Here is a 15,417-nt window from a genome sequence, read left to right as displayed (position 1 = left end):
GAGGGAGCTCCGTCGTGCGCATGCGCGAGACCCGGCGAGCGACGGGCTCTCCATCGCTCCGGGTCTCGCACCAAAGGGGTCGTGCTGTCGATGTTGATTGACAGCACGCCCCCTTTGGTGGGCGTGCCGGGGGCGTGCCTGCCAGACGGAGGCGTTCCCATGGGAACACCTACCGTCTGAAGCCGGCCCCACTGACATCACTAGTGATGTCAGTGGGAGTGATTTTGGCTCTGATAGAGCCAAAATCACTCCAGGGCTTGCAGCAGCGAGACCCTACCGCAGGGTCTTCGTCGCAAGCCCGATGGTCACGATGGTCAAGACCATCGCAACCATCATCATGGACGCTCGCATATGCTGTGGGTGGTCACCCACAGCTATGCGAGCGGCCAGGAGGCCGCTCCATTTTCATGGAGGAGGGCCCTGATTCAGAGCGAGCGCTCTGGTCAGAGCGTTCGGCTCTGAATCAGGCCCAGAGACTCCTTACTTTGTTATTAGCATTTATCTTCTTGCAACTCTTTATTTATAATAAACAAATATCATTTTTACACCAATACTTTAGAGTAGGGGCGGTTAAAGTGAGAGGGGGTCCGTGTGCTGTTTCCATGCGTTCCCCCACCTGCCCTCTTTCTGGCGCATGTCCCCAGTAGTCTACTGTGAATCAATAGGTCTTCAGTAAAATGGTGCAGGTGCCATTTTCCCTTTTGATTTCTCTAGTGTGCCATGCACAGATCTTCGGAAACATGGCTACCATGACTACCATGTTCCCCATGATATCTGTTGTGTCTGTGTCCAGGGCCGGATTAAGGCTTGTTTGGGCCCCGGGTCAACTAAGTTGTGGAGGCCCCCTCCAAGCCTCACAGCACCTGTACCTTCCCCCCCAAGCCACACGGCGCCTGTTCCTTCCTTCCCCCCAAACCACACGGTACCTGTGCCTTCCACCCCCCCTCCCAAGCCACACGGTGCCTGTGCCTTTCATTCCACCCCAAGCCACATGGCACCTGTGCCTTCTATTCCACCCCAAGCCACACGGCACCTGTGCCTTCTATTCCACCCCAAGCCACACGGCACCTGTGAATTCCATTTACCCCCACACCTCCTGCAGCCACACGGCGCCTGTGACTACATCTGGTCCTGCACCCCCCTCCAGCCCCATACTGAGTCTCTCTTACCTTAAGTGTCCCAGCCAGCAGAGCTGCTCCTGGGTTCCCTCCTCAGTGTCATGGACATGTGTCACATGAGGGGACTCGGGAGCCGCTCAGAGTCTGTGCTGCATGCAATAGAATGGACGCCGCTTCTGACCCTGGCCCCATCCGGGAACATGTTCTCGACAGGGTCACATCGACCCTGTGTGGGGGCCCCTCTATGTGTGGGAGCCCAAGGACGACCACCCCTGTCGCATCCCCCTCTTAATCCGAGACAAATGGGTCAAGGGTGTGACCCAGGTGTTCCCTGCACAGCACACCCTGCACCCATTATAGATACACCCTTGCTTTAGAGCTTACACTATTGTGTTTCCTTGAAAGGGATAATTTTAGACATTGTTCATTGCACTTGGGGTTATATCAGTTGACTAAACATTAGTGGGCTTAAGCTTGTATGGATGTATTGGATGAGTATGGTGCTCCAAGTGTCAGGTAGGAGGCAACTAGGCTGTGCACAGGGCAATTAATCATGGTGGCCATAATACGGCGTTTGTGTTGTTATGTTGGGTAGAAGGTGCAAATGATGAGCATGCATCTGTATATGGTGGACATGTGGTTATTACACTGGGCATCATGCTTTATATAATGCTTTATCCTGCTTTATATAATGGGGCTATTTGCCATTCACTGGTCTGCTACCCCCAATATTTACCATTATGTACTATAAAGTGTTCTGTCCCCCCTACTATTCCTGCCATTGGACCAATAAAAGTAGTCCTCCGTTCATAAGGGACTAAACTAGAGTTTCACAAACTTCCCCATTATACTCCAGGTTTTCAAGATATTCATGCTTGAGTCCAGATGGTTAAAATCAAATTGACCATTGGTGGCTCCAGAGGTGGGGCTGGAGCGCAATCCACAATTCAAATTGGGGAGCTACACTAACCGCCAGTGAGTTCCAGCTGGAGATGTTTGGCAGCTTTTGAAATGGCAGTTGGTGAGGCTCCCCTAACTGCCAGTGAGGATATAACCAGTGAGGGTGGCAGTTGGTGAGGCTCCCCTAACTGCCAGTGAGGATATAACCAGTGAGGGTGGTTATATACCACCCTCACTGGCAGTTAGGGGAGCCTCACCAATTGCCATTTCAAAAGCTGGACTTTGGACTGTGCTGCAGCCTCACCTCTGGAGCCGCCATTGAAATTAACTGAGCTACTAATTAAGTCACATGTGCTCAAGCATGTATAGCCTTAAAACCTGGACTGTAATTGGGAAACTCTGAACTAGAAAAAAAACTAGAATAGATGAAGCCGATTTTAAGTTATTACAACTCTTTATTATAGGTAAGGGTTAAAATAAACGATGAAAATAAATCAGTTTCAACTGTGCAACAGAAATGTAATTACTGTAGCTGTTTTCTGCGGCGCTCACGCCATTAGGTGATTGACAAATGTAAGTGGTCTCTGGAACGCAAAGAATACTAACTTATTGAGATGAATGAGCAATTAGGTGTGGAGCACAGGAGAGCTACGCTTTGTTTATCATGGCGCTATTTCATTATAGCGAATTTATGAGATTGAAATGTTTAAATGTTTCATGTTTATTCCCCCTCCCTCCCGAAAAGTGTGCTTTTATATAATCATATTAATTATTTATCCAAACCGAACATTACTTACCCAGCGCAGAGGAGAAATTCTGGGGGAACGTTAGATTTACGACAGGAGGCTTCTGAGTCAAATCCCAGAGGTCAGACAAATTTCTTCCTAATAAAAAAAAAAAAAAAAGATTTTGATAAATAACATGAGAATATCCTTGTCCTCGGCCCTTGTTTCTCTAATGACATTTCGTTTACCTGTTCTGCCTGTCATCACACAGAAATATATGCAATCTGACTCATTGCTCTGGCTTACTGAAAGAAAAAGACGACGTGTATTAATCATGAGAAACAGCCGTACTCCTACCGACACCATTGTGAACTTCAAGATCCGATTTCCTTGCTCAACTACATACATTACTTGTTTTTAGAATAAATATGTTGTAAAGTGGCAAAAAGTTTTACTTTTACAAGAAAGTAAGAACAAACTCAGGGGTCTATTTACTAAGCAGTGTTAGGAGACAGAGGGCCTGATTCAGACCCGCTCGCGAGCGCTATGCGTTCGCAAGCGGGTCGATGATGGCCCAGTGCACATGCGCACGATGGAGCCGGCTCTGTCGTGCGCATGCTCGAGACCCGGATAGCGACGGGCAAACCGTCGCTCCGGGTCTCGTACCAAAGGGTGGGCGGGCCGGGGGAGTGGCTGCACAATGTGGGCCCGCCCATCGCTTGGGGGCGGCCCCACTGACATCACGAGTGATGTCAGTGGGAGAGATTTCGGCTCTGTTTGGGCTTGCGGCTTCTCTCTTGGGCTTGCGGCAAGGAGACCCTACCACAAGGGTCTCGTCGCAAGCCCGATGGTTGCGATGGTCTTGACCCTCACGACCATCTTCCAGGCCGCTCACTATAGCTGTGGTTGGTCACCAACAGCTATGCGAGCGGCCAGGAGGCCGCTCTAAAAAACAAGAAGGCCGGCCCTGATTCAGAGCGAGCGCTCTGTCAGAGCGTCCGGCTCTGAATCAGGGCCAGAGTGAAAAGTGATAAGGAAGTGATAAGGTGCCAGCCAATCAGGTCCCAACTGTCATTTTTCAAACACAGCCTGTGAGATGACAGTTGGGAGCTGATTGGCTGGCACCTTATCACTTTTCACTCTGTCTCCTAACACTGCTTAGTAACTAGACCCCTTAGAGGGAGATGCGTGAAGCAGTGAAGAGTGGTGAAGTTGTTCATAGCAGCCAATCAGCTAGTACATTCTATAAAATGACAGGTAGAAGCTGATTGGATGCAGTGGGAAAACCTCCACTGCTTGACTTGCACACAGGACCTCATTCAGACCCGCTCGCTAGATGCGTATGCAAATTCAGATTCGCACAGCAAGGTATAAGCACGCCCACTATGTCGGCGTGCGATCACCCTGTGAATGCAGACACCCACCAGCCTGTCCTAAGATTCCCACTTGCGCACATTATCTGCAGGAAGTGTATGCGACCATCGGTACTATCGGGTATCATCGGAAGTGAACGCACCATACCTTACCGCAAGCACTGCGAGCACTTCAGTGTAAAATCTAGCCAGGTGACGTGTACTATGACGCTGCGTCTTAATTATGCACACTTCTGAAACGGTGTTGAGACGCTCAGGCACGCCTGCGTTTGCATCTCCACTCCCCCGTTTCTAGTGCCCAGCCCCTGTCACCACCCACAAATGGTTTCACCTGTCACTCACTCTGCTGGGCGGTCTATGTGCAGCGAGTGGACACTTCCCGATCTCTCGCACTGGTTTGCGCGCCCGCACTGCGATGCGTACGCATGCACACAATGCGAACCATCGCCAGCTACGAGCAAATGCATCCTAGTGAGAGGGTCTGAATCAGGTTCACAATTCCTAAAGCGGATGGATATTGCGATTTTTAGAAAATTGCGCAGGCGTCGGGACCTCCATGTGCAATTTAGAGCAGTTCCGCGCAATTCTGAGTCGTAGGCACCTCAGGAACTTCTAATGCACAGCTGAATGAGTGCTACTGGGTGTCGACTAAGCATTCTCACATAGGTGAAGCATCCCACGGGTGGGTAGATAAATTTATTGCCTGTTGGAGGGCTGGGGTCGGTGTGGTTGCATAGGTGCCACGCGGAATAAGGGCCTGTTTCGGAAGATGGACGTGTTTCCAATGTTCACGCAGTTGAGCAATTATCGGTGGTCTGCGCATGCGTCAGAGTGGCACTACGCATGCGTCAAGGTACATTACCGATGTCAAGACCATCGCGACCATCGGGCTTGCGACGAGACCCTTGTGGTAGGGTCTCGCTGCCGCAAGCCCTGGAGTGCTTTTGGCCCCAGACGGTAGTCGTTCCCATGGGAACGCCTCCGTCTGGGCAGCCACGCCCCCGGCACGCCCACCAAAAGGGACGTGCTGTCAATTAACAATGACAGCACGCCCCCTTTGGTGCGAGAGCCATAACGACGGCTTGGCCGTCGTTATTTGGGTCTCGTGCATGCGCACGACAGAGCCGCCTCCGGCGTGCGCATGCGCACTTGGGAAACATCGACCCGCTTGCGAGCGCTCGGGAGCGGGTCTGAATCAGGCCCAGAGTCCACAATTTGAATGCACCTATCTCCCAGTTCCATGGCATGCACCCCATGCCATAGCACAGAAGCACCAGCACCATTGTGCAGACCCCGGAGGCAGTGGCAGCTCCAGAGGTGAGGCTGCACAGCAGTACAAAATTCAAATCGAGAAGCCACACCAACTGCCACTGATGTTTGGGGTGGCAGTTGGTGTGACTCCCCTATTTGAATTTTGTACCGCTGTGCAGCCTCACCTCTGGAGCTGCCACTGCCCGTAAGCAACATTATACACACCCCCAGAGTCCTGTCCACATGGCACAGACCATTCCCCCCTTTCTACAAACTGCTCAGAAGGCTGTAGTTGGGTGGGAACGGTGGTGGCCAGTATCCCTGTCCTGGTAGTAACATCTGTTTTCCCCCAGATGAGTTTCCTGCGTGATCCTTCAGCCATATCAGCATCCAATTCTGAGCTGGATGCAATGTGGCTGCGCCGGCGTGCTGCTGCGGAATACTGATATACTACCTCATGCTGATGCGGCCTACCGTGCGGCTAATGAGAGGATCCGTGCGGCTTCAAGCGGGAAGCCACAAACGCAATCATCATTATTGGAATGGACACGTGCACCAGCCCCATGCTAGATGCGAGAGATCCGTCCCCCGTATGCGCAGCTCAGAATAACACGGACAAGCTGCACGCTCACGACACTCCCATTATACTCTCACAAGTCAGAACAGTTCCGTGCCACCACAGTTCATGCCCCAAAACGCCCATTTCATGGAAAGCAATATCCAAAAAAATGATCCATCCGACGAATATGGCGGAGATGCGCAAATGTGCATAAATTCACATCTGAGTACGCGCAGTATGCAACAACTCGCCATTTGCGTGCCTGCAAAGGGATCCGACTGACTCAGAATCAGCCCCTGCATGCTGAACCCAAAACTTTTACAGTGTTTGACATTTCCCAGAACCAGATCACCTATCCCCTTAAAGTTCCTGCTGACAGAGAGATATAGCCGCCAGAGCCGCATAAGCAGGATGACTTAGACTTATTCGTAGAAGAATAAGACACTCAACTGCGTCCGACATTTACCAGATCAGGCCCACAATGAGGACAATCATTATGTATGTAAATTCTTATTGCAAAATATTTGAGGAATAGATCATTCTGTGTTTGTAGAATATTTTACTAGAAACTTTATTACAAGTCTATGCTGACGTGACCCAGAGATTGCTACTTACAGTCGGAGTCCTTAGCAGTGGCGTAATTAAGGGGGGTCGGCTGGGGCACGTGCCCTGGGTGCCGTTGGCCGCGGTCCAGGTCAATGTTGTGCAGACCGCAGTGAGTGCGATCTGCACTACACAGTAAAACAAACACACCGCCGCCAGTGCTGGATAGTACACTCATACTACCCAGTGGTGGTGCGTTTGTTATAACAGCCAATGAGAGTCAGACAGACTCTCATTGGCTGCTGCACCCACGGCCGGAACCGGGCTGGAGCTGACTCATGAGCTCCACCTTCTGGCTCCCGCAGTGGGTGAAGATAGAGATGTCATGATATCTCTCCCATAGTGCCGAGTGGGAGGACGGAGGAGCGGATGGTAATGTACCCATGGGGATTCAGATAAGTATTGTGTTTTGTTTTGTGTGTATCTTTGTAATATATGTAAGGGGCACTGTATAAGGGGCACTGCATGGGGGGACCACTACTAGGGGCACTGTATAAGGGGCACTGCATAGGGGGGACCACTAATGGGGGCACTGCATAGGGGGAACCACTACTGGGGGCACTGTATGAGGGGCACTGCATAGAGGGGACCACTAAGGTGGGCTTTGTATAAGGGGCACTACATAAGGGGGTGCTGTGGGCACTGCATAGAGGGGACCACTAATGGGGGTTCTGTATATTGGGCACTACTGGGGGCACTGCATAGAGGTGACCACTACTGGGAGCTCTGTATAAAGACACTGTATAAGGGGCACTACATAAGGGGGTGCTGTGGGCACTGCATAGAGGGGACCACTAATGGGGGTTCTGTATATTGGGCACTACTGGGGGCACTGCATAGAGGTGACCACTACTGGGAGCTCTGTATAAAGACACTGTATAAGGGGCACTGGATAGGGGGACCACTACTGGGGGCACTGTATAGGGGTGCACTGTATAAGGGGCACTGTATAAGGGGGACTACGGGGGGGCACTGCCAGGGGCACCGAGAGGGGGGGGGAGTGGGCTTGCTGGAGGGGCCTGGCAGGGGCCCGGGCCCGACACCGCTCCCCCCTCTTACATCACACAGCAGCCCAGCACACGCTGCTGTGTGCTTTGCTGCCCTGGAGACTGCTCGCGACTGCTAAGAAGCAGCCACAGCAGGTTCCTACAGTATGCCTGTGGGGGGAGCGATCAAGCTGATCGCACCCCCCACTGGTTATGCACCGGGCTGAGAGGGCTCACTCACCCCCATCGCCAGCGCCAAACTTTTTTTACTTTTTTTTTTACCTAAAGGGAAGTGGCCACGCCTTAGGCGATTAGGCCATGCCCCCTTTTTTACTGTGCCTGGCGTGGCTCTTGACGGGCCTGGGCACTGCATAAGGGGGACCACCACTGGGGGCACTGCATTGGAGGACCACTACTGGAGCACTGTATAAGGGTCACTACTTGGGGCATTGTATAAGGGGCACCGCTGGGGGAACTGTATAAAGGTGCTTTACTAGGGGCACTGTATAAGGGTGCACTACTGGGGGCACTGTATAAGGGGCACTACTACATGGGCACATTGCATAAGGAGCACTACTACAGTGGCATTGCAAGAGAGGCACTACTACTGGGGGCATTAAGGTGCATATGGAATGGGAAGGAATGCTCTCAGAGTGACGAGAAACGGTGGTGTGTCATGTTGACATGCCCCCATTTTCAATGACAACGCCCCTTGTTGCATGTAGCCACACCCACTTTTTCGCCATGGGGGGAGTGCTCAATTTTTCATATTTCCCTAGGCTCCAAATACCCTAGTTATGGGCACATCCACTAGACGATCTATTCCCTGTCCAATCTCTAAACGATTTTCCCTTGAAATTTTATCTTTCAGTCTGAACGATTTGCAAACTATCTTTAATAGATCAAGTGAAATTGACCTGCATGTTCAGTCGACTGACGAGACGATCAAACAACCAGCGGGAGTGCGCATCGTTGATCGTTAACGACCAAACACTGCACGATTTATAAACGATTGAACGATAACGACGTCGTTATCGTTCAATCGCCTGCTAAAATCGTGTAGTGGATGCCCCCCTTTACACCACTGGTCCTTAGCTAGCCTAAATGATGACTGAATATTAATTATAAAGGAAAGACAAACTAACCTGAGACAATGGAAGTGGATTTGAAGAGTTCCTTCAGTGAGCTGGTTGAATTCCCAATGATGTCTAGCAGCAAGAGTGTGTAATCTAAGAAAACAGAATTAAGATTATGAGAAATACAATTTGTTTAGAGAGCTGCAACATGTGCCACAATACTGCATACAGTATGCACCACTAGTTGCCCAAAGAAATCCGAACAGACAAATACAATTATTCCAAATAAAGCCAAATATTGAATAAGTATTATGATTGCTACTGTAGGCCAATGGCAGAGTTCCGTGAGTCTGCGAATGACACTGAACGGATATCTGGATACAACTGTGGTATTTGGGCGTGCCTCCTCATCAGTACTTCTGAATCACGCCATCATGCCCTTGCCCCCCATTGTGTAGCAGAGGCAGGGCCACGATGAGGCGATCATGCGGTCACTCCTCCTACTCCACCCCTAATGTCGGGTAATGTACCCAGCCACGCCCCCTATGCCACGCCATGACCCCCGCTATCCTGACCTGATACTGAGTGGCTATTATTAAAGACTAAGTAAAACCACCAATATATGCTCCAGACATCATTATATTGATGAAATATGTAAATAGTAAGTGTAATTGTAAGCTCACCTGCCAAGTCGTTAGTCCTGTTGTTTAAACAGTAGCAATACCTCATGGGAAATTTGTGGTAGTCTACATGTTTTAAATTAGATACTGCAAAGAAATCAAAATCAGACATTACACACAGTCATTATATGGAAACCGTGTTGTGCAGCAGCTGGAATAGGTGGAATGAATGAAACTCACTGTTATAAATAAGGATTGAAACCTTATGGAACGCGAAGGAGCTGTATGAAGTCACACTCAGGAACGAGAAGAAATTTTTAGTGCCTGAAAAATAAATATTTATTGATTAATTGGGAGCAAAACAAAATCTGAATACGGCAACGCCCACATCTGTCCAGCTGACAGTGAGCTGGGTGAGATTAGCGTATGAGAATAAGCAAACAAATGATATATTAATCTTTATGCTATTCCACTAGTCATTGGCTGTTTCCAAGCTGAGGTCGTACTGATGTTACGTTGGAAAAGGGGAGGCGTATCAAGCCTTGGAGAGAGATTTAGGTGCAGGTGTATCAAAGCTTAGAGAGTGATACAGTGGGGAGAGATAAAGTGCCAACCAATCAGCTCCTGACATTTTTCAAACACAGCCTGTAACGTGACAGTTAGGAGCTGATTGGTTGGCACTTTATCTCTCTCCCATCTTTGATCAATCTGCCCATAACAACCAATCAGCTTCTGAGTTAACTGTCATATCAAAGACTGGGGGCCTCATTTATCAATGAGTTGTATCATTCACAACGAGTGATAAAACTGGTTGCGTATGATAATGTAGCTCCAGCCAATCACCTCCCAACTGTCACCTGTTTGGAAAATGACAGTTGGGAGCTGATTGGCTGGAGCATCACTTATCATACGCAATGAGTTTTATCACTTGTTGTGAGTGATAAAACTGGTTGATAAATCAGTTAGATAAATGACAGTTAGAAACTTTTAGATATTGGGTCATTCTCCTGAGAATTGTTTAGTGCGTGCGCTGCACCAGGGCCCGATAGTTGGTCGATAACCAGTTGGATCTGTCACCAACCTAGCTGCCAGACATGCTATGTTGGTCCCGTCGGAAAGGCATCCTTCGGAATTTGTAGTGTGTACAGAGATTAGCCCATTCCTGTATACAAAAAATGTTACCTCCCAGTTGTCCATTTTGCACCCGTAGAGAGACCGCTGGGATGCGCTTGACCCTGAATAGTGGGCATGTTGGCATAGATGAATATGCAGCCCGCGACGCACGCGCAGTACGTGAGAAATCGCTAGTGGCAGCCAAGTTGAGAACATAATTTAGAGCAGGAAAGGGGCGGAAGGATCTGAGTAGATCCCTCTCCGCACTCAGATAGCCCTGTCTATTAGTGAAGATGGCACCAGCTATCGGAGACCAGTTCTAAAAACTTTTTGTTTTTTTGAGCTTAATAAATTGCATAATTGGAATGTCCCCAAGCATTGTATGGGAAGGCCGTATATGGCGATAGTGACAAGAGCACAGAAGTTCAGAACATATAATAAATAGGAAGGAAACATAAAAGATACTGAAACTGCGGTTTCTTTTTTATTAAATGTCCAGGGAAGCTTTATAAATAGGCCCCAAGGTGTTTAGAAGAGGGGAAAAGCTGCAATCTACTATAGATTTATCAATTTAGGAGTTTTCCCAAATGAAGCTCTTAAACCATATCTTAATTTCAAACTATGCAAAATCAGTCATCACCTGATGCATGGAGCAGACTGTATGATAACTCTGGACTGCTCCAGACTTCCCGTGATCCACAGCTATTGTTCTAAGAGTGTCACTTATGTACATCTCAGGGCCTAGCTTGTAAGTGACACAGAGATGATAATGCTGTAATGTTAACATCATACTCTGAAGTCTTTTAGGTGCACAAAGAAGAGGCTTCTTAAAGATGGCAATTAGCGGCTTATGATCGGTTTCCACAGTAATCCTGTCCCTGCCGTATAGGAAGTAATGAAAAGGGGAACAAGCGAACACAATACTCGAGAACTCCTTTTCAATTCGTGCATAATTCTGCTCAGTAGGAGTCAATGCCCTTGAAGCAAATGCAACTGGTCATCCTTCTTGCATCAGGCAACATGTCCCTCTCAAATCTAAATCTCTCTGCACAGTTTATTTCTGCCCCACCTGCAGTGCAGCATGGTTTTACCTAGATGCACAGTTAGTTGCTATATCTTACTCTGTCCCCAAATTTGAATAAGATCCTTAGTCAGAGCAGATGACATTTGCATCATTTGTGGGTGTGCAATTAGAAGTGTGTCTGAACGCTCGCGATTCCTGAGTGCTGCTCAAAGCATATATGAAGAAGCCAAGCAATAGGCAGTGAGACACACTTGCCGATTTCTAGCTCCCTCCTACCGGGAGGGAGCTGTCGGGCGTCCTCAGCAGGGGGCGTGCCACAGCAAAAGTGGGCGTGGCCCAGAAAATGACTCGACAATGGGGGCATGAGCGTGACAGCGCGATCGCGTCATCGCGGCCCCGCCCCCTCTTCACAATGCCGATATAAATGGCATTGTGAAGCAGGGGGCGGGGCCACAATGACGCGATTCAGCGCGAATCACGTCACCGCCCCCCCCCCGCTGCCGGGGATAATACTGTATTCGCGGTGGGGTAGATAGATCGCCGGGGACCGGGAGGTTTGCCTACCTTTCCGGGAGACCGGGAGCGGCACACGATTTTCGGGAGGCTCCCGACCAAATCGGGAGGGTAGGCAAGTCTGCAGTGAGATGTGATAAAGTGTCAGTTTCAGAGGCTAGTAAATGGACGTCACCCAGGATTAGGTTCCAAACATCCTCTTCTCTTTCACTAACATATTTCCACATTAACCATGAGGTTAACAATCGGTTTTAGAAGTTTTCCCATAATGTATCCTTTGATGGGAGATGCTAAGCGCATACTAGGAACAGCAAAGTGCCTAGTAATTAGGCACCCAGGGCACCATGCTCAAGTGGGGGCACGGCCTATTGTGGGGTCGCTTGGCATGTTCTGCACCAAAATTAATATGTGCACCTCCAACACCCTTTCTGCTTCCCTGTATGCAATGTGCCCTTACCCCACACATAGAGACACAGTTACCTTTCAGGGCCTTGCCGAGCATCCCATTCACCAGATCGGTAAAGTTGAACTGGGAAAGGTCGACGGAGGCCGCCGGGATCTCTGAGACAAAAACAAATGGCACTTAATTATCGTTAGCTTCATTTCAGTCTCTACATTTTGGTCCTCCGAACAGTTATTCCAGTAGGATCAGGCTGCATGGTGTATAGAGCATTGAAGCGCTATTTTTTATTTATTTTTTATTTCAGCCAGTGTACAATACTGCCAGTGTAATCATTCAGTGCATTTTCACTTGACATTTATCTAAACCCCCAACAAGACCGAAAAAACATTCAATGAAAATTTTTGTTGGCAGTGGTGAATTTAGGCCCGTGTCTAGGGGCGGCACTTGCTGGAGTCGGCAATCGGATGGTTTTTTTGCCTATTATCAGTCTGAAGTCTTCCAGTAAAACGATACAATTTTCACTGTACAGTACTGTTACGGTACGCCATCTTGTGTGGAGTGTAGACAGGTAGGACCTGCTTACGGTGGAAATATTTTGACGTTTCTGGTAAAGGGATGGACCAATCAGCGTGCGCTGGGCCTGGAGGCTGGCCAATCAACAGGCAGGCCTGGCTGGTGCCTGGCCAATATCAGAGGCAGATGCAGTGAGACATGTGGCCTGTCCATACCCCACCTAAGATACGATTTAGTAGTAGTACAGCGGAAATATTATGTGGTTACTGGGTAATTTTTGGACTGCCACCAGATATCAGCTTGTTTTATTACTGTCAGTGACGGTGATAAAACAAGAGACTACAGTGCCGCCCGCCCACAGCAGGTGGCGCTCATATGAAATGTCGTAGCTCATGCATAGCTTATAACCTAATGAAAATAATAAAATTGGGGAGGCGTCCTTTAATGTTGTACCTATGGGCGGTCTGACCCCTGTTTTTGGACTACATAAGTGAGTACGTAATATCTCCTTAGCTCTGCTTCATTCAAAGAAAGCTTATGCTGAGCTGCTGTAAATATATGGGGATTACTGACCCCCTAGCAAAGTTAATTAGATGGTTTTACACCTTCAGACTTCTAAGTTCCTGGCATGAGATGTCATCTTGCAGCTTTTACTTATTGATGAATAGATTGTTGTTAATTTACTCTCCTTTCTGTGCCTCATGCCTCGGTGATGTAACCTGTCCCAGATAGTTGATCAGCTGCATTCTCACTGATATTGTTTTGTCCAACAAAATGGCTGCCCCTATGCTATATAGGCAGTAGGTGGACTTTACTGCCATAGTTCATAGGACTAGACCATATAATCACATGGGGATAAGTTATATCATTGACTACATTATATTTGCAAACATTTGGGTCCTTCCCTCTGGGAATTCCTGAAGGGAAGGTTCCCGCAGCAAGCGTAGGGGGTGCGGTAACGTGATTTACACCATCATGGTCCCGCAATCACATGATATTGTGGCATCATGCAACAGGCGACAGGGCCACACAGTCACCAGGGAAGTGGGCGGGATCTGGGTAGGTGCCTGCTCTCTCGGGATCTACCCCAAATTTGGTAGTCTCAGAAATAACAGCACTTAATATAAGATCATGTACAGATGCACCCAGTTACATTGCGGCTGATCGCACCACAGACGTGCGCACGCATCCCGCCATGCGATTACCCATACGCTACGGAATGCTATGGTGCGCATTGTGATCGCACCATGCATTCCTATGGAGGCGTGGTCACGGACGTGGTGCACGTATCCGATCCTGGGTCGCTATGCGTGGCGCGATTACCCTCGCCAACGGCAAAGATGAAGCTGGGCAGATCTGTACAGTAGATGATTATGAATGGTGTCACCTGTAGTTCCCAGTATTGCTATTCTCTTTTCTCTCTGCTTATCTTCTGTTAGGCTTGGTCCTATAAAACATAAAATATATCACAGTACATACACCATAGTGGACAACTGCCCCTAACTTCCAGGACAGTCTCTGGTTTGTTTTTTTAGGAGTTGTCCCTAGAAATTTTATCCCTATAAAAGTCCCTATTTTTCTGTATTGACTAACTGCACAATAATATTCTCCTTATTTTGCATGTTATATACAATTCTTACCAGGGCCGCCATCAGGGGGGACGGCGGGGGCTAGAGTCCAGGGCCCGGACAGAAAGGGGGCCCAGCCGGCAGCGGAGAAGATAAGCTCCGGGGGGATTTTAAAAGCGGCGCCGGCTGTGAGCCAATTGTAGCATTGCGGACCGGGAGCAAATTAGGAATGGCCACAGCGGCGGCTCCTGATTGGCTGCTGGTCTGCGAATTAAGATTAACTTGCGGGCCAGCACCAAATTTAAAATGCTGCTGCCTCCCGAGCCCTGTCTCTGTCCGGGTGAGACCGCGAGCGGCAGCCAGCCAGCGGGGAGAGGCTGGGCCGGGAGGAAAGCAGCCGGGGGAGAGAGAGGAGCAGCAGCAGCAACGGAGGAGGGAGCAGTAGCGGCGAGGGGAGAAGCTACCTGCTACAGCCGCTGTGAAGAGGAAGAAGTGCTCAGACGGGCTGGGGAGGCTGCAGGGGATCCCAATCCCACTTCCCATCCAGGGACAGAGTCTCCTCCTCTCCCACCCTCGTCCTGCTCTCCCACCCTCGCCCTGCTCTCCTACTTTTACCTTGCTCTCCCACCCTCTCCCTCTGCTCCTACTTTTATCTTGCTTTCACACCCTCACCTCACTTTCTCACTCTCACCCTCACCTCTATATTATAGATTAACATATTATAACACCCACCCCCACAGCCCAAACTTTGGTATTTAAAAAAAAAAAAAAGGTTTAAGCACCAATTAATGCCACACCTCTGCTATAGCTCCACCCACATCCACGCCCATCTCTGACAAACTGCCCTCCCATCCCAAGGGGAGGGGCCCTGCCTATTTTAACAGTCCCGGGCCCCACAGTCTCTGATGGCAACCCTGATTCTTACTAGCGGTTTTTTATTAGAGTTTATTATACATTTACAATGAATGTCTACAGCTACAGTGCATACAAGTAAATAATGATCAAATAAAATAAACATGCCAAGATGGGGATTATTTATCCTCCCATGTCCATCTGTCACGTGTAATTTACG

General features: G+C 49.0%; 1 protein-coding gene across 1 annotated transcript in view; it reads right to left on the bottom strand.

Moving 5' to 3' along the window:
• LOC148502553 (uncharacterized) overlaps nucleotides 1-14,217 on the bottom strand; it is a 193,630-nt gene extending 179,413 nt beyond the window's left edge. The window contains exons 1-7 of the mRNA XM_088449715.1: nucleotides 14,165-14,217; nucleotides 12,342-12,422; nucleotides 9,452-9,535; nucleotides 9,275-9,358; nucleotides 8,661-8,744; nucleotides 2,992-3,048; nucleotides 2,816-2,902 (exon numbers count right to left, since the gene is read on the bottom strand). Of these exons, the coding sequence (XP_088305841.1) occupies nucleotides 2,816-2,902; nucleotides 2,992-3,048; nucleotides 8,661-8,744; nucleotides 9,275-9,358; nucleotides 9,452-9,535; nucleotides 12,342-12,363 (418 nt within the window). The 5' untranslated portion in view covers nucleotides 12,364-12,422; nucleotides 14,165-14,217. The remainder of the gene's footprint in view (nucleotides 1-2,815; nucleotides 2,903-2,991; nucleotides 3,049-8,660; nucleotides 8,745-9,274; nucleotides 9,359-9,451; nucleotides 9,536-12,341; nucleotides 12,423-14,164) is intronic.
• Between the last annotated feature and the right edge of the window lie 1,200 nt (nucleotides 14,218-15,417).

The sequence above is a fragment of the Taudactylus pleione genome, unplaced genomic scaffold (assembly GCF_031769625.1).
Source record: "Taudactylus pleione unplaced genomic scaffold, aTauple2 ptg000493l, whole genome shotgun sequence".
NCBI classification, from domain to species: domain Eukaryota; kingdom Metazoa; phylum Chordata; class Amphibia; order Anura; family Myobatrachidae; genus Taudactylus; species Taudactylus pleione.
This window is presented reverse-complemented; position numbering and strand designations above follow the sequence as displayed.